The 25,172-nt window shown below is 37.2% G+C and overlaps 2 protein-coding genes across 2 annotated transcripts; one reads left to right on the top strand and one right to left on the bottom strand.

Moving 5' to 3' along the window:
• Positions 1–5,028: 5,028 nt before the first annotated feature.
• Positions 5,029–5,970, bottom strand: LOC110259076 (olfactory receptor 4C46-like). The gene has a single exon (XM_021082370.1). The coding sequence runs from the start codon at positions 5,965–5,967 to the stop codon at positions 5,029–5,031; it is 939 nt and encodes a 312-aa protein (XP_020938029.1). The 5' UTR covers positions 5,968–5,970.
• A 12,769-nt stretch (positions 5,971–18,739) lies between these two features.
• On the top strand, positions 18,740–24,255 carry LOC110259071 (olfactory receptor 4P4-like). Its single transcript, XM_021082364.1, has 2 exons — positions 18,740–19,604; positions 24,221–24,255. The coding sequence occupies exons 1-2, from the start codon at positions 18,740–18,742 to the stop codon at positions 24,253–24,255; spliced, it is 900 nt and encodes a 299-aa protein (XP_020938023.1).
• The last annotated feature ends 917 nt before the right edge of the window (positions 24,256–25,172 follow it).

The following is a 25,172-nucleotide window of genomic DNA, read 5'->3' as shown; positions in this document are numbered from 1 at the left end:
TTGAATGGCGCCACTCCCATTTTTATCCTTAGTGGTGAGACACAGATATTTTCATACATTTTGTCCATTCAGAGAAGCAGGTAAATGTACATTGTCCTCATTTTTTTTTTCTTTTTCTTTTTTTGGTTACCAATTATTCAGTCATATTCCTCCCGAATTCCAGATCATCCACCCAAATCATTGGTTAAAACCCATGAAACAGTATATATAGCGTATCTGGACATTTCTCTTCCAAACAAAGTAAACAATCAGGTGCACTACTTGAACTTGTACCCTTTGGGAGGATTTCCATCAATACTGATGTTCAGGAATTTTCCAGAATGGGGCTGTAGTGCTGTAACTCTCCACTTTCAGGTATTTATTTATTTATTTATTTATTTATTTATTTATTTTTTCTTTTTAGAGCCGCACCTGTGGCATATGGAAGTTCCCAGGCTAGGGAGAGAATCAGCTACAGCTGGGGCCTATGTCACAGCCACGGCAACGCCAGATCCGAGCTGCATCTGCAGCCTACACTATATCCTGAACCCACTGGATAAGGCCAGGGGTTGAAGAACCCACATCCTCATGGATACTAGTCAGGTTCTTAACTCACTGAGCTATAACGGGAACTCCTCCACTTTGAAGTTATGCTGGCTTATCATTGCGGAACTGTCTGTATACAAGTCCTTAGTCTTTTTTTCCGCTGTTAACTGACCATAGGCAACTCCCCATGACTCCATAGGGGCTGGCAGGGAGAGAAGGGATTTAAGACAGGTCAGGACTTTGAGTATTTTTGCCACTTACCCATGTAACTTTGCCTTCAGGTCTTACTCAGGCCAGTCCCTTTGATGATGGGTTACTGTTGTGCCTGCCCAATTTTATGGCTTTGATGGGTCAGAGAACAGTAAGTTCATGATGGGCAGCTCATGTTAAATTGGTAACCGATGCTGAGGTGGTCAGAATCTACTAAAGTCCAGTGGCAGTCCAGGAGCTATTTATTAAAAAGAGTGTTTAACTGCAAAAGATGGCAAGCTTTGCTCCAAAATACTAAGTGCCCACACTGCAGTTTGCATGTGGAGTCCTGCCAGAAGCCCTGGCATCCCCATCTGCCACTGACGCATCAAATGCTATGGACCCACTGGATCAGAGAAGCTTGCACAATATCCCGCAGAGCTTTCTTTTCCTTTTTTTTTTTTTTTTCTTCTTTTTTTTGTGACCCATCACAGAGGCCTTCAAGGATGCCGAGGCCTCTGCTACAAATTTATTTTTCATGATTGTGGTGAAAGGTGTGTATTCTGGAACCTCTCAGAGTGGCTGACTATATCTTCAATAAAAACCCACTCTTGTCTTCCAATCTCCTAATAACTTCTAATCTCTTCTACGTTAAACCAGAGCAGGTCTGGCATGTCTAAGCTACTCACTGTGGGCCACCATTTGATTCATGCATTGGCCACCACCACCACACAAACTGTTAGAGCATGTCTTAATTCCCCCAGTATCAATGTCGAATGCAGAATCTCTGCTGAGAGCCTCTATCAATAAATCAGGCCGAACCAAAGTTTATAATTTTTCTACAGTTATCCTGGATTTCTGTCTGCATACATTAGAAAATCCAGGTGGTTATTTTGGAGTGTAGTGCAACGTCTAATGTGTCACATTTTGTACTTCACTTTTTCTTTCTTATTTTTATTCAAGTATAGTTCATTTACAGTGTTGTGACAATTTCTGCTGTACAGCATAGTGACTCAGCCATATATATATATATAATATCCTCTTTTTCTTATACCATCTCCCACAATGTTCTGTCCAAAGAGATTGGATATATAGTTCCCTGTGCTCTACAGTAGGATCTCACTTTTATCCATCTATCTATCTATCATCTATTTACTTTAGGGAAGCACCTGTGGCATATGGAAGTTCCCAGGCTAGGTGTCAAATCAGAGCTGCAGCTTCCAGCCTATACCACAGCCACATCAACACCAGATCCTAGCTGTGTCTGGGCCAACACCACAGCTCATGGCAATGCTGGATCCTTAACCCACTGAGCAAGGCCAGGTATCGAACCCACCCAACTGGATAATAGTTGGCTTCATAACTCACTAAGCCACAAGAGGAACTCCCAGTGGGACCTCACTTTTAGCAGCTTCCTGCTACTTGAGTCTAGTTACAGAACTAGAAGAAAAGAGGGGTGGTTTGTATTATTGAGTGGATCCTGAGGAGAATCAGTGTGGTCTTTCATGGCAACTGTTGCAGGGCAGGCCATTACAGTTTCTTCAGGCAATGAAGTGTTAATCCTTCAGCCTGAGAATGAGTGCCCATGCCCATATAAAGTGGCCTCATATAAAGAGGTCTTGTTCACTGCCATAGAATGCTCTTCCTCTCTCTATTCATTCTCATCAATTTCTTCAAACATTCAGTGATAAAAGCCAGAATCTAGATTTAATGCATGAATGTTTTGATCTCATATCTTCATGTTATTTTAATTTCTTTTTTTATAACTCTAAAATATTTCTCCCTTCCCTGTCTCTAGGGAAACTGCCCATGATGGGGAAAAAGATATAGTTTCCATTCGTTTGGCTCCAGCCTGAATACATGAGAGCTCTGTAGTATATATTGCATAACCGCACAGGTTCCACCTTTAGGCAAGGGGACCGGTGCCTTCTACTCCTTCTTCAGTCATTCATTGGATGCTGGTGGGCCTTCAGTTGGTGAGCCTGGTCACAAAGTGAGGCAGTTTCAATTCTCTTGTGCAATTGTCCAGAAAGAATGGGACTTGTGAGCTCTTAACAGCCCAGACACACAGCAGATATTCCTCGGGGCACAGGTCCAATGAAAGGGATTTGACCAGGTGCAGCAGCATCCACAGCATTCTGCATCATCACTGGCACCACTCGAGTCCAAGCCTCCATCATATCACATACAAGTAATTACAGTCACCTTCTTACTACTCTTTTGCTGCCCGTCTTGTCCCCTTCAACTGATTTTCTATACTGTAGCTGTAGAGTCATCATTCTGTATCTCAAATATAACAGCATCATTTGCTAGCTTAAAAAAAATCTTGCAATATTTTCTTCACACTACTTAGCTTGAAGCCTTTATAAATTTATGAGAGCCTTCTTGGTCTTCCCTGTTCTTTTCTCTCTATCTTTATATCTTGCTATTTACTATTTACCCTTGATAAGCTAAGTGTCCAGCATGTTACCTGTCACACAATGCACATAACTCAAATAAATAGTTGATTTGACAACCACAGCTGTATCAAATTTATGAGGATTCCTGCACTCTTACTTTTCATCTTCTTGCCTTTATTATATATTCCATCTCTGAGGAATATCTGATTCTGATGCCTGTTCATTCTACTGACCTTCATATCCTTTGTGTCCCATTTTTGATGTCTTTTCACACTTGAATCTTTTCTGAACCCCCCCCCCCAGTCATTGTTGTTTGTCTCTCCAACATACTTTCAGAACACCCTCTGCTTCTACTCTCTTACTATTTATAACACTGTGTGGTATTTCTCTGCTTTCTTTGGAAGTCTTTCCATGATTCTAAGCTCTGTGAAGAAATCATTTAGATTTCTCTTTACTCACTGCTGAAGCCCTGGTGACTATTAATGTACTTGATATATTCCTTGGGTTCAAGAATATCTGTTGTTTACGGAATGAAGGACAGAAAAAATGAATGGAATGTATTTACCGTGAAATTGCTTTGTGTGTAGAGGAAGTTACAGATTTTTAAAAACAGCTGTTCATAATGAAATGTTACCAAAAACACACCAATTAAAAGGAAAATATCACACCAAAAAAATCCCACATTCAGAAAATGATGAAATCTTGGTAAAAGCAGGGAGAATACCCAAGTAAACTGTTAGTTCATATGACAAAAAATACTCAGCTTCCATTTCTTTCTTATTCCCACTTTAAGCAGGAATAAATGTGGTTTACCAAAGAAATCCAGCTAGAATTCTCATAGTCTGAAGGAGATAAAGGCAGAAAAAATGTCCTAATCTCATACTTACTTTATCTGCTCTATATTTTATTGAATGCATACATTCCTTTATATATTTATTCATTCAATATTTATCAGATATTGTGTACCAAATACTGTGATACTGGTAGAAACTGTTGTTAGCAAGTAGGCAATTACTTTATAAATTCTATTTATTTAATAAATTGAAATTCCCATCTGACATTAAAATATAATTTGAAACATCACTCTCTCTGATAGATTTTTTAGCATAAGATTGTTACATAATCAATACAATAGGATTCTGAATGCTACAAGGAAATTTGAAAAATGGTGTAATATTCCTTACTTACCTCTTAGAAGTTAAATGACCCATTGCTTTTATATTCCTAAAGTAATTTTGTATCACATCTTAACAGTTAACATATTACCATTAACTATGATATATAAAAATGAACAGAGTTATTAATGAACTATTAGAATTTATTTATATATGATGAAATAATACATACAGTCTATGCAATAATATATATTTAATATATAACATATTAAACATAACATATAACATACATGTGCTATATATCATGTATTGGCCTCTCACACTTTCTCACTCTCTTTCTCTGTATATGTGAGTGTGTGTGTGTGTGTGTGTGTGTGTGTATTCAGTATTTCTGATTTGGAGTTTTATTATTTTTGTTTGTTTCCTCACCTGTGTTGATGGGGACAATAGCAGTGCCTACCTCTATGGATTGTTATAGAGATTACTGCTCAATATCAATGTTTCGTATTTCATTAATTTTTTATTAAAATGAAAGCTTAGGAATCTTTGATTGGGGATAGGATGAGGATGGTAAAACTAAGCCCCAATTTGGTAGAATATTACAAATATTCCAAAATTTATCCTGGACTAGATTTTTCTTCTTTTTCTTGCACTCATTTTTTTTTCTCTCCCTGCAGAATCTATGATTTATGGCAATTAATTCTTTTCTTTTAATATCATAGACTTTCTTTGCTAAGACCATCAACAATATCCTTTTGACCTCTGCATCAGTTGAATAAATCTTAGGCACGATGCACATTTTATTTATCACTTGAAATAGCTTGCCAACTACAGAGTTTCCTAATAGCATTTTTCATCTGGGCATTTCTCAAGGTATAGATTAAAGGATTTAACATGGGAGTTATCATAGTGTAGAACACTGCAACTGCTTTATCAATAGGCAAAATAGCTGCTGGTCTCATGTACACAAATATGCAGGGCACAAAAAAAAGGACAACCACTATGATATGGGATACACAGGTAGAGAGGGCTTTTTGCCTAGCCTCCAAAGTCTTTGTCCTTAGAGAGTGCAGGATGACCACATAGGAGCCAATCAAGAGGAGAAAGTTTAACATACAGAGAAATCCACTATTGGCAGCAACAAAGAGCCCTAGAATGTGGGTATCAATGCAGGCAAGATTGAGCAAAGGGTTCAGATCACACATAAAGTGATCTATGATGTTAGGACCACAGAAGGGCAATCTGAAGATGAAGAGGATCTGTATGAATCCATGAAGAAAGCCTCCCATCCATGAAACTCCCATTAACAGGTGGCACACTCTACGGTTCATGATGGTTGTATAGTGCAAGGGCTTGCAGATGGCCACATAGCGGTCAAAGGCCATCACAGTAAGCAGGATGACCTCAGCACCTCCAAAGAAATGTTCCCCAAAAATTTGGGTCATGCACCCATTGAATAGGATGGTCTTCTTTTCATGGAGTGAATCTCTGATCAGTTTAGGGGTATTGACAGAGGAATAGCAAGCATCAATAAAGGAGAGATAGGCCAGGAAGTAGTACATGGGGGACTCCAGTAATGGGCTAGAAGTGATGGTGACCACGATGAGCATATTTCCTACCACAGTGAAGATGTAGATGACAAAAAACACCACAAAGATGATATTCTGCATCTTTGGATTTTCTGTGAGCCCCAGTAGAACAAACTCTGTTACGTTATTCCTGTTCTCCATATATTTCATGTTATGTACCGCTCCAGTGCCTGGAAAAAAAAAGGCATCTAATATATCATAAATCCCTAGGGTCTACTGAAATCTGAATTCTTATAGGATTTTTTTTTTTTGAGATAGAAAAAAAAGTTTCCAATTTCTTGAAACTTACTCAAATTCTTTCCCAGGGTGGGTGATGTTTAAAATGTAGACATGAGGAACTTAGACACTGAGGCAGAAGATGATCAGTGTACAGTTAATGATGTGAGATACTTAGAAACCAAGGTGAAGCACTCACCTAGAGTGGCATGTTAAGTGTGAAAAGAGAAGGAGAAAGTACATGTAAAGCTGTAAATGTAAAGCTAAGGAATTTTCCATCCATTCTAAGAAATAGGAAACCAAGAAGAGTAACTGAGAATATGTAGGATGAAAAAGGATTGGAGAAAGAGAATCTTGGATATAACTCCAGTAAAGATGTTTGTGTCACTTGGGTAAAGTGGACTGAGATTCTGCATGCGGATGAGAGACAAAGAAAGGAACCCTAGTAGTGGACTATTTGTAATAATTGACCTAAAGTGTAACAGGATATTGGTGATGGGAAAGCAAGATAGAGGAGATACTATAATCAAATGAGAAACATTTTTCCAAAATCCGTTAACTTTTTTTTTTTTTTTTTCTTTTTAGGGCTGCGCCTGTGGCATATGGAAGTTCCCAGGCTAAGGGTCAAATCAGAGCTATAGCTGCCAGCCTGCGCCATAGCCACAGCAACATGCGGTCCGAGTTGCCTCTTCAACCTACACCACAGCTCATGGCAACACCAGATCTTTAACCCACTGAGTGAAGCCATTGATCAAACCCACATCCTCATGAATACTAGTCAGATTTGTTAACCACTGAGCCACAAGGGGAACTCCCCAATAACTTTATAATAGCTAATGAATATACTTTTAATAATTGATTTCTGTGGGAATGGTATAATAGCAACCTGTGTGGATAGTATTATTTCATCCATTTTGCACATGGGAAACTATCTCAAAGACTAATATTGATAGTAATATTAATTATCATATAAATAAAAATTTCATTATTACTGTGCTCCAAGTGTATTTGCAAACCTTTGGTTATCTAATCATCAGTACAAATCTGTGAAATGATTACTGTATCATTTTACACTTATTTTACAAATCAGTAAATAAAGCATAGAAAAGTTAAGGATCCTGCCCAAGATCAAGCAGATAATAAAGATCAGAACCATGATTAGATCTAAGAAATCTCGGAGCCAAGATTAGATCAGATTATAATTTTTACCATTTTTTCCTCCAAATTCTTCACACATGCCCTTTATTGTTATGTTGTAGTAAACAATGTTAAACTAGTAAACTTCTTTTGAAGTGACCATAATAATTATAACTGCTTAATAATACTTCTGAGTCAAGCATATATACAACAGTTTCATCAACAGACACATGTACACACACGGTATAACATATTGTAATTCCAAAGTCTTAATAAGTATGTGTTATTGCTTTATTTAAGGTCCATTTTTAGCTTTGCTTCTCCCTCACCCCATTTCTTGTCCCCCCCAGTTTCCCTCCAAAGAATGGGCCCACAGGCTCTTCTTCAAAATGTTGAAAATGACTATCCCAGTGATGAAATATAGTGTTTTGAAAATCAGAAAGACTAGATTAGAATTTTGCCTTTTTCCACTTGTGACTGCTTAACGTGGGGTAACTTTATGGCACCTTACATTCTATTTCCTCTTATATTAAGTGAGAATAATATTGTCCACCTCACAGGCTGCTATGAGAATTGATTGAGGAAAAATAAATGAGCATAGCCACCACACGGTTATGGACAAAGGCACTTCACTTAGTTTTATGACTATGCACCAACAAGATAGGAAGAATGGACATTTTGAGCAGTAATACAGAGAAACATTTAACCATGCAGTAAGCTGAGGATGAATCATCTCCGATTTTACTTTTGAAGACACCACAGAGACATGTGTTATCTATAGCCATTGGTCCCAGGTAGAGTTCTTCATATTTGTGTTTGGATTAAATAGCTGATAATGTATAGCATTCAACAGATTTATGTCTTTGTGTGTGTGAAGTATATTTAAATTTTGTTTTCATTCTCATGATAATTTTAATTATTAAAGAAAATGTCTTGTGGCAAAAGAAGAGTATCTGGTGTTAGAGAGATGGATCCTACAAATTTCTTAAACTCTATGAGCCTCAGATTTTGCATGTGTCAAATTAGGTTAATGATATTTACCAACTCTCTTTTGAAGAATGAATGGGGTGAAGATGAACTGCTCCATCACTCTATTTGAAGTGCTGAGAATAATGATTACTATGTATGGAAAGTCACAATCTTTAATAAGCATCAGCATTATTGAAAAAAAACTTACCACCTGGTTCTAGATGATCTAAATGGTAGTTGGGGCCTCAGAAATAATCGCATCTTCAAATTGACATTTCTTGGGTAAGGTAACTTTCAAGATGAAAAATATGGCACACTCACAAAGAGAATATGATGGATAATTCAATAGCGGATCAATACTACATAAGTAAGTCTTTTTAAAATGTCTTTCCTTCTAGTCTAAAACCTGGGTGATTTTCACAGAAAGCCTAAGACTTGAATTTAGAATGAATTCCTTTGGAACCATGGGAAAATGATGTCTCCAGTCCCACAGATAAGAGGCGAAAGTAGTGGTAGAAACACATTCAAATGAGTCATTCTACCCTGATGAATCCTGTTCTGGAGCTGTAAATAACAACAAAAAAGACATTCTCATCTGTAATGCATGGATATTTAAAGAAGTTTCCATAAAAGTTCAAGGACCTTGTCTTATAGATACTATTGTCTCTCCCAGGAATTAATTATTTTCTTTGATGGAAAGGCATTGTCTTAGAAGCAGATGTTCTGGAGAGACATGCTGAGAAACATTTATTCTTGAGTGGGGAATTGTATTCCCTACACTTGGAGCCAAAACACGTGAATTTCCTTTGTGTATCAGAACCTGACTTTCTAAGAAAGGGGAATGTCATGCAAATAGCAGTGATGACATAATTCAAGCCTGGGGGTCTGTGATGTAATTAAGCTGTGGACTCATGTCAGAAAGACAACTTCTATCTTATCCATATTACAGTTTTTTGGGAAACCTAGTATTGATTGTGGGAGGGCTGGAGCAGTGAGGGCAAAAAATTAATGGCAGTCACTTTAAAATACTTGTCTCAACACCTATTCTTGACATTTATCAGAGGGCTGTGAAAATAAACAGACATTCTGAAGGACTCCCAGTAAGTTATTTCTTGGAATCATGTGATGGCCATTATGAAGTCAAATACAAGCATGGTTCCACATTCTTGTCACTTGGCATTACTCGTTTAGTTACTCTAAGAGGTATGTAGAGATGCATTACCGAGGATTTAGTTTACTTTTCCTAATGATGTTTTTAATATGTTGTTATTGACCATTTGTGCATCTTTATTTTCTGAAATTTCTTTTTAAGTTTTTGCACCATTGGAAAATAGGAGTTCCAAGTTTATTACTAAGTTGTGTTTTATTATATATTCCAGATATAAATTTCTGTCGTATTTATTTTTGATTATATATAAAATGAATATAAACATGCTTATGTACAAAATTTTATACATTCATACATATGGATTTCAAAATTTTGCATATATGTATATGTAATTTTCCCCTAGTCTGTGGATTGCCTTTTCATTTTTAAGATGGATGGTATCTGATGAGCAGAAGATATATATTATTGATAAGATTGAATTTTTTTCTTATTATTGTGTAATATCTAATAAATATTTACCTACCTAAAGGTCAAAAGTATTCTATGATTTTTTTAGATTCATCTTTAACATTTGGGTTTCTGACTTATTTTGAGTTCATTTGTGTACAGCATGGGGTAGTGATGAGGTTCATTTTTTGGTTGGTTGGTTGGTTTTTTGCTTATGTATGTCCAGTTGATCCAGAATTTGTTAAAAAAAAAATCTAATCTTTCTGCATTGAATTACCTCAGTATCTTTGTAAGAAATTCATACATTTAAGCCTATTTATAAACATTCTGTTATGTTTCAATTATGTGTATTTTTTTTTCCTTACATCAAAATCACACAGCATGTTCATGGGAGTGTTGAATTTTGGTAGAATAAATTCTCCAACTGTGTTCCTTTTTGAGACTGTTTTTTCTATTACAGATTCTTTTAAAATTGTATATTTTTAAACAAACTTCAAAATAGGATTGTCAGGAGTTCCCATCGTGGCTCAGTGGTCAACGAATCTGACTAGGAACCATGAGGTTGTGGGTTCGATCCCTGGCCTTCATCAGTGGGTTAAGGATCTGGCGTTGCCATGAGCTGTGGTGTAGTTTGCAGATGCAGCTCAGATCTCATGTTGCTGTGGCTGTGGCGTAGGCTGGTGGCTACAGCTCGATTCGACCCCTAGCCTGGGAACCTCCATATGCCATGGGAGCAGCCCTAGAAAAGACAAAAAAAAAAAAGAAAGAAAGCATTGTCAATTTCTTCAAATACCTTATTGGATATTTATTGGAATTGCAGTGAAATTATAAAAATTGGTATTATAAGCATATTAACTCTGTTAATCAACATGGCATGTGTCTTCCTTATGTGTTTACTTTCAGCAATTTTTTTATTTTCATGAAAATATTGAGTATGTTTCTTAAACGCATCTCCAATTTCATATTTTTAATAGTATTTTACATAGCATTTTTTTAAATTTCAATTTCTAATTGTTGGTTTTATGTAAATTCATTTGAAATTTTATTTTATTTTTTTATTTTATTTTTTTCTCTTTTGACCATTTAGGGCTGCACCTGCAGCATATGGAGGTTCCCAGGCTAGGGGTCTAATCAGAGCTGTTGCTGCCGGTCTCTGCCAGAGCCTCAGCAATGCCAGATCTGAGCCATGTCTGTGACCTACACCACAGCTCACTCAAAGCCGGATCCTTTAACCCACTGAGCAAGGCCAGGGATCTAACCTGCAACCTCATGGTTTCTAGTCGGATTTGTTTCCACTGCGACACAATGGAAACTCCTGAAATTTTATATTGGCATCGTATCTTGTGACATTATTAAATTAACTGTTTACATCTATCTGATTTTTTGTAGAGTCCTTAACATTTTCTACGTATATAATGATGCCATTTGCACATAAATACATATTTTTTATAAATTTTTTTCTTCTTTTCATTTTTTTTCTTACCTTATTTCAATGGCTAGAATCTAGAATAGAATGTAGAAATTGGGAGTTCACAGCCTTGTCTTGTTTCTAATCTTGAATGTATTTTCCATTTGTACGATGGTAACTGTTACACACAGATGCTTTTGTTCAGATTGAGTGAATTTCTTTCTTGCCTTCATTTTCCAAAATGCTTTTTTTCATAAATCTAAATTGAAATTTATCAAGTTGTATGTATGTATCTATTGAAATGGTCATGTGATTTTTCTCATTTATTCTGTTAATTTATTGATATCATTGATTGTTTTTAATGTTAAACACTTTATTTCTGGTAATGATAAATTATTATTAAAATTTTGACAGATTTAATTCAGTGGTAGGGTCTTTGTCATTTTCTTTCCTGTAAAATGACTTAGCACTTACACAATGCTGGTTTTATAACATTATGTGCTTAGTGTTTCCTATTTTCTGAGAGAATTTATGTAGAATTTGTGTTTTTTATTTTAAAAATAGTTTGTGGAATTTAGAAGTTGAAGCTATTAGGCCTGGGATTATTTTTGAGAATGGTTTTAACTACAAACATAATATCTTCAACTGGTATAAGATGACTCAATTTTTAAATTCTTTTTAAGCCAAACCTTGCAATAATTTTTTAACAATTGATTTTTACGTTATCAAATTTTCTGGTTTAAATGTGCTCATGATATTTTCTACCATCGTGTTACTGTCCCTAGAATCTGAATCTGATGCAATATGTGCTTTCATTGTGTATTTGAGTAATGCGTCTTCTATTTGCCTCTTGGTCTCTCTTCTTTCTTACTCTTCCTCTCAAACAATTAATTAATTCAGTTTCTTTATTTCAAAATTCTCACTTGTGATTGTTTTTAACTGAGGCAAAATTTGCATAACAGGAAATTCATCGCTTTACTTAAAATGTACAGTCCTTTGGATTTTAATATCTACACAGTGTGGTGTAATCATTACAGCTTTCTAATTACAGATCATTTTCATCATCCTATGCCAATTAAGTGGTCATTTATTATGTTACCATTTATCCCTCCCCCCAAGTACCTGGGAACCACTAATAAAGTTTCTGTTTGTATGAATTTGTTTATTTTGGACATTTCATATACACAGAATCAAACAATGTATGCTCTTTTGTGTTCTTAGCATGTTTTCAAAGTTCACTCATGTTATAGCATGTTCTTCATTCATATTTATGATGGAATAATTGTTTATTGTATGGCTATACCAGTTTTATTTTTCATTCTTTCAACCTTTGAACACTGAGTATAATGTTAGCACTGGTGAGCTTGCTGTACCTGTGACAGTGCTGTCTAAAGTGCAGGTGTATGCAGATCTCCTATGGAACCGAGACTTTGGTCGCAGGGTCTTGCTGCAGTGACTCTGGCTGTAGGGAGTATGTTGGACCCTGCCTGGTGACATAGGCCCTGTGATGACAATGTGAAGCAGGGGCTTGGTACTGAGAGGCAGGATGCAGAGCTAGTACAGCCTGGGCTTGGCGGGTCAAAAATTCAATTCTGACCCAAGGAGACAGTCGCAGGAATTGGCAACACAATGTAGGTGGTGTTCAGTTAAAGTCAGAAAAATGTCAGTGGTCTGATGCAATGACAGTTCAGAACCTCAAATTGAGACTGGGGTGGAGGGTCACACCAGGGGCAGTGCAGACTGCTAATGGTGGGAGAAAGCTACAACCTGGGGCCAGGGTTTGGGCCCAGAGCAATGGCATCTCCAGCACTATATGGTGAGGTACTCTGCTGTTGCTGTCCCAGAAAACAGGGTGCTGATTGTTGGTCTCACTGCAGAGATAGCTTCAGTGCCAGGAAATAAATGCAAGTGTGGGGCACTCCAAGTTAGCTCCATCCAATGGGATCAACATTGCTGAAGAATACGGGAGGCCTCTGTAGGAAAGGCTGCAAATATCCACAATGATGAAGCCTTAGTGGGGTTCCTGCTGTCCTCTCTCATTTTTTCCTGTGGGGTAAAATTCCTTTGATGAGATGCCTCTTGGTGCAGAGCTCCTCTGGACTGGAATATGAGGTGACATAGGTAATATGCTTCTTGTACTTTTCTCTGTGGCTATCCATGATTTTTGAGCTCCACGAAGATTTGCTGCTGCTTCTTTGTAATCCAGAATTTTCCCTGAGTATTTTATTTGGTTTGTAGTTACATTTATTGTTCCTATTTTTTGGGGGAGTGCTGTGAGCATTGGGGTCTTTTAGATTTTCATCTTGCTGATGTCCTGATCTTGTATATATATATATGTGTGTGTGTGTGTGTGTGTGTGTGTGTATGTGTGTATACACAGTCATATATATATATACACATGCACACACATACGTATATATATATATACATACACACACATATATAGCTATATAGATATAGTATGAGTAAATTTTTTAGGATTTTCTATATATACTATCATGTCATTTGTTATTGGAGGTAGTTTTACTCCTTCCTTTCCAAGTAAAATGCCTTGTGTTTATTTTTGTTTTTTGTTTTTGGCTGCACCCATGGAATGCAGAAGTTCCAAAACCAGGGATCAAACCCATGCCACGGCAGTGACCTGAGCCACTGCAGTGACAACACTGGATCCTTAAGCTGCTGGACCACATGGAAATTCTTCCTTGTACATATTTTTAAACTTAATTTCTCTACTAATAATCTCCCATAACATGTTTAGTTATTTGAGAGAGATATCCCTAAACTGTTTGAGCAAATAACAGTAATATAGATTTAGATTTAGATTTTGCTCAGAGCTTTGCATAATATCACTTCCTTAAAATATGTCAAGGCTTTTTTAAAATGATCTAATACTTAATTTTGTATCTACTCATCTATGCATGCCAGTAATATTGATTCCTTGTTAAGAGTATGATTTTATTCATGCATCTATATTCTTTTAAATTGTGCTATTTAGATCTTTTATATTCTTCCTCACTTCCTGCCTACTTTACTTTATCAATAATTGAAAAAGAAACATTGAATTGTCTACTGTGAAGGTGGATTGATATTTTCTTCCTGTGGATTTATTTATCCTTGATTCATGTATTTTAAGGCTATATTATTAAATGCATATATGAGTCAGTGTCATGCAGCAAAGGGAAGACCCAGTCAAACACCATAATTATAGAAAATTATAGTAAGAGAACATTTTCAAGATGTGGACAGTTGCAGGAAAGCCACAGGGAACATGCAATAATCCGGAGCTAGTAAGAGCTGAATATAGTACAGTATAGTGAGTGTCTAGAATGGGCAAAGATAAGTGAAAATTAGCAATTGAAAAAAATGAAAACAGATTATAAAATCAAATTAACCTTTGAAATGACCTTGCATGGGCCCATAAGGATCACCTGCTGTAAACTAAGGACTGCAATTTATTCAACCTATTGCTTTTACTTTGTATTGACACGCCTCTCCCTCTTTCACCCAGGAAGAGAAAAAGGGCAAAATCAAGCAAAAAATAAAAAGACTACTAAAACAAGGGGAAAAATAAGTATGCATCGAGAATTTTCCCAATTCTAGCCATCACTCTAATAACAGCACAGTAACAGAAAATGATTTATAATGGGATGGCAAAGAATTCATTGCTTATTAAACGTATTGTATGTATCATGATAAACAACAATGACTTCAGCCTTTGAGGAAATATTCTAGGAGAGGAGAGAGAGAGAAAAGCAAACACCTATAATGTTTCACCAGTGTTCTAACATTACAGAAAATATTGGATCAGTAACCTGAAAACCCGTAAGAGAAAAATAAAAGAAGTAAACTTTAAATTTATGTATATATCCAGTCTAATAGTATTTGCTTTATTTTTACAATGACAACCACATGCACATTGGCTGCGGTAAAGGGCCTGTGGGAATTTTTCCCTCTGGTCCCTCTTGTGGCTTTTAATTTAAGGTATCCCCAGCAATGCTTTCCTCAACATTTATTTTGGATGGAGGATTCATGAAAGAGTAAGAGGTATTCCACATCTATTTACTATTTCATAGCACAGTCACAGAAAAATAAAAGGAACCAACCTGAAGAATTTCCCTATTTTCAAAAAATTTTTTTTTAATTTCACAGAGGTAAGCAACCTGACTGATATATATGCATATGTGCATGAGTACATATTTGTGTGTGTGTGTGAGTATGTTTTCAAATTGGGAAAAATAATTGGGATAAATGTCAAGAAAATAATTAGGATTTTGAACAGCACAAAAATTATTTTGTAAAATTTTTTGATCTTAGTAAATTCAAATTTTTGTGTTCAAATTACTCTGGAATAATTTCCCCAGCAGTTATTTTGAAGAGAGGGCACTCAGGAAAATCTAGGTGGTGATTTGATGACAAATTGAGGGGTTTGAGATTTTATCTTTATCAATGAGAGCCATTTAAGCCCAAAAAATATGAGCTTCTGAATTATACAAAAATAGGTTAGATACAGAATTCCCCTTAATACTTGTGTAACTTGTGGTTCTAGTTTCCTTATTTGCAATAAAAGAGCAATAATGCAATTATATATATTCCTTATCGGATCATAGTGAAAATAAAATGGTTAGTACTTGGATAGTATTAGTGAAGTGTCTTAGAACATATTATTAGTAGTAGTATATGGAATTTAAAATACTACTCTAAATATATCAAATAAATAAGCACATAATATTTCAAATTTCAACTTTTCTTTCTTTCTTTTTTTTTTTTTTGCTATTTCTTGGACCACTCCCGCGGCATATGGAGGTTCCCAGGCTAGGGGTCGAATCGGAGCTATAGCCACCGGCCTATGCCAGAGCCACAGCAAGGCGGGATCCGAGCCGCGTCTGCAACCTACACCACAGCTCACGGCAACGCCAGATCATTAACCCACTGAGCAAGGGCAGGAACTAAACCCGCAACCTCATGGTTCCTAGTCGGATTCGTTAACCACTGCGCCACGAAGGGAACTCAACTTTTCTTTATCATAGATGTGATAAATATTTAAAGAAACAGAAAAAAATCATATCAAGTTGTCCTTGATGGATTTTTACACTATTTATATACTCTCATGTCCTTAGTCAAAAATCCTAATTCCCAGTAATTATATTTAGATGTTTATTTTTTTCACACCGTAGTTGACCTATCCTCGCCCACAATTCCTCACAGAGATTTTTCTCAAGATTTTTAAAGTTTGAAAGGGAAAAAAAAATATGGACAAACTCTTTACCTGAAAAGTTTGTAAAAAGTGAACAATTCTTTACTCCCTAAACCCTGTGTATCTAAGCATTTATTTGTGTAGAGTATGAGTGTGTACCTGTGTGTGTGTTTGGATGGGGTAAGAGAGAGAGGAAGGAAAGAAAGGGAGAGAGAGAGAGACACAGAGTGAGGGAAAGAGAGAGGAGGCACCCAGAGTATTTATGGGGTCTAAACAAAAACCAGGAGGAAAATGATTTGAGGATGAGATCCGGGATATTTCTGCATAAGGCAATTGTTTCAGAGAATTCTACAGACACTGCTTTGGAGGATGTTTTTCTATATGGGACTATGTTTTTTGCAACTGACGTCCATCACACATTGAGCAGCACTGGATCAGGTGTTAAAGATGTCCAGGCTTATCAGTGTTCAGGAAACATTCTATTCCAAGAGCTGCAATCTAGTTTTTCTACAGTTTTCTTGTAGAATTTAATGTTATCATTAAAATCATTTATGTCCTTTAATTGATCAGATTCTTCCACATTAAAAAAATGCTAGGCTTTGGCGTTCCTATTGTGGCTCATCATTTTCCGAACCCTGCTAATATCCATGAGGATGAGGGTTTGATCCCTGGCCTCGCTCAGTGGGTTAAGGATCCCACGTTGTCATGAGGTGTGGTGTAGGTTGCAGACATGGCTTGATCCCATGTGGCTGTGGCTGTGGCATAGGCTGGCAGCTGCAGATCCTATTCAAACCCCAGCCTAGGAACTTCCATATGCTACACATGTGGCCATAAAAAAAAAAATTACTAGGTTTGGATAATATCTTTTTGTACATAAAGATGCTGTTTGCTAAGCTCTGTTTTAAACCCAGAACAAAGTTATAGCAACACTTTCGTTTTTTCCTTATACTTTATGTGTCTAATAAGATTCTTTAATCAATCCCCTTGGGCAGAAGATAAAAATCCATAGTTAAAACCAATAAACTGATGAAAATGCTGGTGCCTATTTCCTTTCAGAATAGTTAGTTGCTCTCCAAATATTTGTGAGAGTAATATTTTGTGTATTTGACAAGTTAGCATCATAAGCCCCCTTATATTGAGTGTTCCTTGCATGTCATTCATTTTTTGCAATTAACATAAACAAGTAGATTCAGCCTTATTGCGCCACTTACTAATTAAAGAAGGAGACCCAGAGAAGATGAATTGCTCAGTGTTCACAACAAAAAAGTAATAGGATATGAGACCCTGAATGTTCATCTTTGTTATCGTTAGGGCATCCGTCAATGAATCCTCTTGTTCCCCACTGCTGCCGTTAAAAAACAATTTATTGAAATGAATAGTCTTTTGGCAAAATGTGATTTTTTTATGGAAGACATTTGGTTATAGGTAAAAGGTGATGGTTTCAAGATACTCTCTGCTTCTAGGTACATTACATCAAAGTGGCAGCCACTGTTCTAAATGTGTATTTTAATCAGCAGGTCATCTTTTACTCACATTGAGTTCTTCAGCATGTCCGCAGAAAACAACCAGCTCTCCAGTCTTTCTGATGTTTCAAGGGTTACCTCTAAAATGTGCTTTTAGAATAATTAAGAAAAGGAGGAACTTTTACATAATAATCACCTTTATTCCATACATTCAGGTGCCCAGCAATTGTGCCTCAAGTTCCCCATTGCCTGCCTCTCTGTGCTCTGAATCCTGACCATAATTGCCAGGAGGAGGAGTTGCTGAAACTCTTAGCTACAAACTAATTAAGGCTATTTCTCTACCATATGTCTAGCTTTTGTTTCAAGAAAAAAAGTTTAGTTCCAATGGATATGTGTCATTTTCATTTGTGATTTAGACTTTATGCATAAATTATATGTGGCATAGAGTAGGGAAGGGACTTAGAGTTGTACAGATGGTATCAGCAGAAGGGTATAAGACCCCATACTCTTTATAGAGGTGGAATAGAGCTGGTAGTACTTTTGGCCAGTAGATGAGGTAGCATAACTGTGCAAAGCATAGAAAATGGCATCAAATAGAGGTTCATGTCTTGGGTTGTACTTAATATCTTAGTGATTTTGTGGAATTAACTATTTTTCTACTTCCTCACATGTAAAATGAGTATCCAAAAAGTAACTCTTCCTGAACAATATTTACAAAGTTCCAGACATGAAATACACTCCCCCTAAATTTCACTTGAAATATGATACTGTTAATCTAAAAAGGATTTAAAAGATTAAGTCTGAAATAAATCTTGTGTGACCTACATCTTTTTAAATGCATAAACATTCTGAAACTTCAAAAGTTTTATTAAAGATGTATTATGTTCTGTGTCATTTCTGATGAATTAAGTGTCTGTTGTTTATGCTGGACACACCCCAATCTCATGGAAAATCAAAACAATGTCACAGAATTTGTATTTATGAGGCTGTGGGGAAACAAGCAAACAGAGCTACTGTTCCTTTTCTTGTTCCTGCTCTGTTACCTGACAGTCTTAATGGGAAACTGTGTCGTCTTACTCACAATCACCTGCAGCCACCTACTCCAACAACCAATGTACTACTTTCTCAGCCACCTTTCCCTCATGGACCTCTTCTATACCTCCAGCGTGGTCCCCAGGCTAATGAGGGACTTAGCTGCAGCAAGAAAAAACATTTCCTATAACAACTGCATGACCCAGCTCTTCACTGCCCACTTGATGGCAGGTGTGGAGATACTCATCTTGGTGTCCATGGCTTTTGACCGCTATGTTGCCATTGTCAAGCCCCTGCACTACCTGGTCATCATGAACCGGCAGAGGTGCACCATGCTGGTCATTATGGCCTGGGTTGTGGGTTTTGGACACTCTATTGCTCTCCTGCTGGTGATGCTCAGTTTACCGTTCTGTGGTCCCAATCAGATAGATCACTACCTGTGTGATGTGAAGCCACTTTTGAAACTAGTATGCAGCGATATTCATCTTGTTAATATCTTAATGATTGCAAATTCAGGGGTGGTGGTGATTGTCGTTTTTCTTGTCCTAGTAATTTCTTATATAATCATATTATATAGTCTTAGAACACACTCCTCTGTGGGACGACGGAAAGCTCTCTCCACCTGCAGTTCTCACATAATGGTTGTAGTTTTATTCTTTGTTCCTTGTATCTACATTTATGTTTTACCTGCTGGGAATGAAAACAAGGATAAGGAAATCTCTGTGTCTTATACCGTGATTGCCCCCATGCTGAATCCTCTCATCTATACTCTGAGAAATGAGGAGATGAAAATTGCCATGAGGAAGGTATGGTTTAAAATAGCACACTTAGAATTAACGCAAATGAGATGATATTCATTGTACCTTTTATGGGTATCTCCATGGAATTTATTATTTGAGATAGAAAGCATTTATGCTTTTTTGGGATGTTGGACCTAAGAAACAAATCACTCTTATTCAGATTGCAATTTGCACTTTAAAGCCTCCCACTCGGTTCTGGGTGTGACCCCATGGATCTGAGGCATAGAAATGTCCTTCTAAAGTGCATTACTGATCATATCAGAGCTCTCTCCAAAAAATGACATGGAACCCTACTTTTCTTGAAATAAAATCTAGCCTCCTCACTTGTTTATCAACTATCTTCCTAACTTGGCCCAAGTTGAATTTATTCATCTCAGAAGTCACAGGATTGGTACAAATCATTACACAGCACTTATATAAGTTATTATAATAGGCTTCATGGTCAGGGAGATGTGGGTGACTGCTGACTCTGAATCTTGGCAGTTTGCTTTAATGATATGCATCCTTCTTTTTTCAAATATCTATGAAATGAGTAACATTTGTATTCCATAAAGAAGTAATAGTCCTTTAGCTAACACTTACAAAGTTTTAGCAGGGCAGATGACAAACTGGACACTCATGGTTGGTATTTTTGTCTTGCCTTAGTTTCTTCCTCTGTTTCCCCTTGCTTGGATGCTATCATCCAGAGAGAGTGGACTTTACTGCATTCCCCAAACATACTCTAAAATCTTATTCATGTGCCTTTATTTCTCTCTCTCCTCTGCTTGTGAAGACCCCATCCCTATGCTTTGTGTCTAATGTCTTACATATAATTCACAGTCCTAATGTTTTCTTATTCAGAAGATTTTGCAGCTCCATCAGTAGACCACACATATTTTTTATTCCATCTCTGTTTGTTGCTCTTCAGCTGTATGTATATTCTATTTCCAATAATTTTATGCTCAATACTGGTGTTTCTTCTTATGAACTGTGTTTTTCCAGTTTGCCTAAGACAGAAGTTAATGTGCTATATCTTTATTTTTCTTGTGTCTCTTTATTTTTTAGCAATGAGCCTGTGCAAATTAAGATGTAAATAAATAGTTACTGAATTAAGTTCAAAGATACTGTCTTCTTATTTGACTGTATACGTTGCTATCATATATCTAGAATTTTCACTTAAGTCTCACAATCATGCATTAATTGTAAAATAAATAATGTTAATAAGGCTAAAATTTTAATATATACTCACATGTGTCTATGGGAGGGAACAGAATCCAGCATACTCCCAATCCCCTCTAGTGTCTTTTCACTTATTTATCTTATGCAACAAGGAAAGTACTGTTTTATCATTTCTCTTCATTTCCTTTGGATCACATAATCCCACATCAGCTCTGTGTCTTGGTTCCAATTTCTCTAAATGTCTTTCTCTACCAAAGCAGTTATGTTTTCTAAGCAGAATACAGAGTTGCTTTGATTGACCTATTCCTGCTCGACACCAAAGGCAAAGTCAAGGAAAAAACATGAAGGCAGTAGTGTTTGTCTTTAATGTCAGGGAACCCTTCTTTTAATGTTTGACATTTAATAACTTTCACATATCCAATAACATTTTTTCTTCTTGGAGCTATGGAAACCTATGGAATAATGGGGAAAACATTCTGTCTATTCTATAAGAAATTACATCTGACTAGTTATTTATTCATAGTTCTGTTTAACTGGGTGTAATGTAATAATTTTCCAAAGAGAAGTATTGGAATGTAGTATGTATATTTGTGCCTATGTTTATGTGATGTTTCTGTCTGTGTGGATATAGAAGGGGAGGTGGGGTTGGGTGGTCTTGAGGATGGGTCAGAAGAAATGCTTATCCCATCGGAAAGAATGCTCTGCAGCTGTTGTGGCCCAGGGCAGGTCACTCTAAAGTGTACCTCGGTGGCATATTAATTATTGAATTAAAATGACTTAAGAAATGGCCAGTGCAAGTGGGACACTTTGACTATCCTCTCTTGTCCCTAAAAGCAGGAAATAATCTCTCATGATTACTGCACTGGGTGGTGAAAGATACCCTTATAAGATATCCTTATCTTTCCACTACCCAGTGGGAGGAAATAAGGGTCAAGAAGCCTCTACAACAAACTGCATTACTTCTTCACTAATTTAATACCCAAGTCCAGTCTTTTCTTAAATGTCTTACTAATTGAACACTCAAAGCATAAGTTTATTTGTTCCATCAAACAATCCCTCACCAATTTTTTGTTTTTTTCCCTCTGCAAACTTTGGCCACCACTGACTGAGGTCCCAGTTGTGTGACACTCCCATGTGCATGAATTAAAATCAAGAGCGGTAGGGGGAAAAGACCCCCTCCTGTCTCACACATTTAAAAAAAGCCCACTTATTTTTATTATCATTTGTTTTCTTTTCTCAAGGGTCTACAAGATTTTATTGGCAAAAAATATAACTACATCATATAGTAGTTCTACCGAAAACATACATTGAAATAAGATTAGTTGCCTATTTATTGGATGCTGTTTTTTGGAATTTACTTTCCTGCTATAGCACAGTGCTTAATATCTTCAAATATAACTGCCAAACTAAATTATAGCAGGTAAGTCTAAATACAGAGTATTTAATAAGTATTAGTGGTTGTACATGTATAATTTATAAAACTATCTATATAGGAATTTATTTAATTTAAAAATCAACAATTAATACATTTTATTCGAGGAATACCTTAACCAGCTAATGAACACTAATATTAAAAGGCTCACTTTTTAAAATCCCATGTGTGAGAAAGTACCAGACTGGAAGAAGTTTAGAACTCTTGGAAGTGGCCTAAAGGATTGGGGGTCATTATCATTTTCTTCAACCCTGTGTCTAGGCACTTATGGATTATTCTTGTAACACCATAGAAGAGCCTATAATGATGGTCTCAGGTAGCCCAGAGAAAAAAAATTCCCTCATCCAATTAATTGAACACCCATTATCTCACATATTGATATCTTTCTCTTTTATTTGGTGAGAATGTTTAAGTTTACTCTCTTAGCAAATTTCGATTGTACAATACAGTGTTATCTGCTAGAGTCATGCCAAAGGGCCTGCAATATTTGTTTCTGTACCAAACCATTTGCTATAGACCAAATAAAGCCAAATTTCAAGGACCTTTTGGTGTGGACCAAATGTCTTATGCTTATTTTGGACAGGCCCAAAAGTCCTTTTTAATTTCTGCATATATGAGTTTTATTTTCCTTTTTTCTTTCTTTGGATGTGGCATATAAATGATGCCATTTGGATATTTGGGCTAGCAGACTTCTGGGCCTGTCCAAAATAAGCATGAGACATTTGGTTTTATTTGGTCTATGGCAAATCATTTGGAACAGGACCAAATATTGCGGGCCCTTTGCCGTGGACCAAATGTTGTATGGGTATTTCAGACAGGGCCAAATGTCCTGCACAGAGCATATTCTTTCTTTTTTTTGGTCTGGCCTATTTCATTTAGTATAATGCACTCAAAGTCCACCCTTATTGTCACAAACAGCAGGATTTCCTTCTTTCTCATGGGAGAATGATATTCCATTGTATATATGTATACCATATCTTCTTTATTATTTCATTAATTGATGGGTGACCCTGAGATTGTTTCCATTATTTAGCTATTATGAAAAATGCAGTACAAAGCAATCATAATTTCAAATGATTGTATCTCTGCACTAAGTCATCAACTTTCACAGAGCCCTTTGAATTTGCTGAACATCTGATGGATGCTTCAGGTGAAAAGAGACATTTACCTTACATTATGATAAATTTATTATAAAATGTGCTATAATATGAAGAGGGTCAGTCACAGGGAAAAATAGGACTTACAGATCAATACAGACTAGGCGGGGACATAGGAGACACACTATCTAAAGACTTACTGAGTCCATAGCCACCTCCAAACATGCCCCTAGGCATGGCCCTCCCCACCAGATGGCCAAGACCCAGCTCCATCTACCAGTTGGCAGCACCAGCCTATCCTACCAGGAAACTTGCACAAGCCTCTAGACCAACCTCACCTCCAGTGGGAGACCCCAGAAGCAGGAAAACTATAGCCCTTCAGCCTACAGACCAAGTCCACAAACACAGGCCAGATACTACCCTGTGACCAACTGGCTCCTGGCCTTGGATGTGATATGTGAGTGCACTCACTGGTGGGATACTATCCCATTGGATGTCTCCTACAGAGAGACACTTCACCAAGGTGAAGAATCCTAACCAACCTACCACATACATAAAAATACAAATAGCAGTTTAGACAAAATGAAGTGACAGAGGAATATGTTTCAGAAGAAGGAACAAAATAAAACTCCAGGAGAACTATGTGACACAGAGAGATATGCAGTCCACCCAAGAAAGACTTCAGAGCAATGACCATAAAGATGATCAAAGAACTCAGGAGGAGCATGGATGCACAGAGTGAGAACGTAGAAGTTTTTAATAGAGTTAGAAAATGTATTCCATGGTACATGCCTCTCTATTGCTAAAGCTATGTATTATAGGGGTGCCACCTATGTGGGCTGCTTGTGGCCTTCTTTTGTGTCAGGATGGCGATTGTAAGTGGTCTGCTAGGTTTGACTGGCCCTGGTTTTTGTTGGCTGCCAGGCCTTGCCTTATGTGATGGTTGCCAGCTGCTGCTTAGTGGGATCAGGCCATAAAACGACTGGATGCAGAAGCCTGAGTGGCCCTGGAGCTAATGCTTTGCAGTATTGTAATCTGGGAAATCTCAGGCCTGGTGTCTACCGACTGGTGGATGAAGCCAGGTTCTTGGGCTCGTACAGACCTACTGGCAGGCAAAGTCAGGTCCTTGTTCTGGCTGCAAGTTCCAGGGGTCCCAGAGCTGGTGTCAGACTATTTAATGGGTGTTCTGAGTTGCTGACATGACTGTCATTGGGATCCAAGATTGTCCTGAAGCTTGTGTTGGCCTATTTGTGGGCAAGTCCAGGGCCTCGCTGGTCCCAGGGCTGGTATTGGCCCTCTGATGTGTGGGCTGGGCTTTTGTAGGCTGTGGAGATATGATTTTTCCTGGGGTTTTTCTATGCCTACTGGTGAACAAGGCTACTCCTAAGTCTTACATCATTCTTGCTGGTGGGCAGGGCTAGGGATTCTGGGGCTGGTGCCTGAACATGTTAGATGGATCTGGGTCCTGGGGTATCTGGCTGCAGGTCCCTGAGGATTTCAGCACTAGTGGCTGCACATTGATGAATGGGACTTCTACCTTAACCCTCTGGTTGCCAGGGCCGTGTCCAGGGATAGCTTTGGGTTCATGGGAATATTTTTTTCTTCAAGATGAACTATTTTATTTTTTTAAGATTTATTTTTTTCCATTATAGTTGGTTTACAATGTTTTGTCAATTTATGCTGTACATACAGCAAAATGACTCATATGTTAGAATATATGTATTCTTTTTCTCACATTATCCTCCGTCATTTTCCATCACAAGCGACAAGATATAGTTCCCTGGGCTCTACAGCAAGATCTCATTGCTTATCCACTCCAAATGCAATTGTTTTCATCGATTAATCCCAAATTCCCAATCTATCCCACTCCCCCCCCCTCCCCCTTGGCAACCAC

This window comes from Sus scrofa, unplaced genomic scaffold (assembly GCF_000003025.6).
Source record: "Sus scrofa isolate TJ Tabasco breed Duroc unplaced genomic scaffold, Sscrofa11.1 Contig74, whole genome shotgun sequence".
In the NCBI taxonomy this organism is placed as follows: Eukaryota; Metazoa; Chordata; class Mammalia; order Artiodactyla; family Suidae; genus Sus; species Sus scrofa.
Note: the sequence above shows the minus strand (reverse complement) of the source record. Positions and strands in the feature narration are given on the sequence as shown.

Excerpts from the sequence above, each read along its gene's own strand:
- LOC110259076 (XM_021082370.1), bottom strand. The coding sequence starts at position 5,967 with ATGAAATATATGGAGAACAGGAATAACGTAACAGAGTTTGTTCTACTG.
- LOC110259071 (XM_021082364.1), top strand. The coding sequence starts at position 18,740 with ATGAGGCTGTGGGGAAACAAGCAAACAGAGCTACTGTTCCTTTTCTTG. Across the intron at positions 19,605-24,220 it reads TGCCATGAGGAAGGTATGGT|GTTGCCAGCTGCTGCTTAGT; the intron begins TTAAAATAGCAC and ends CCTTATGTGATG.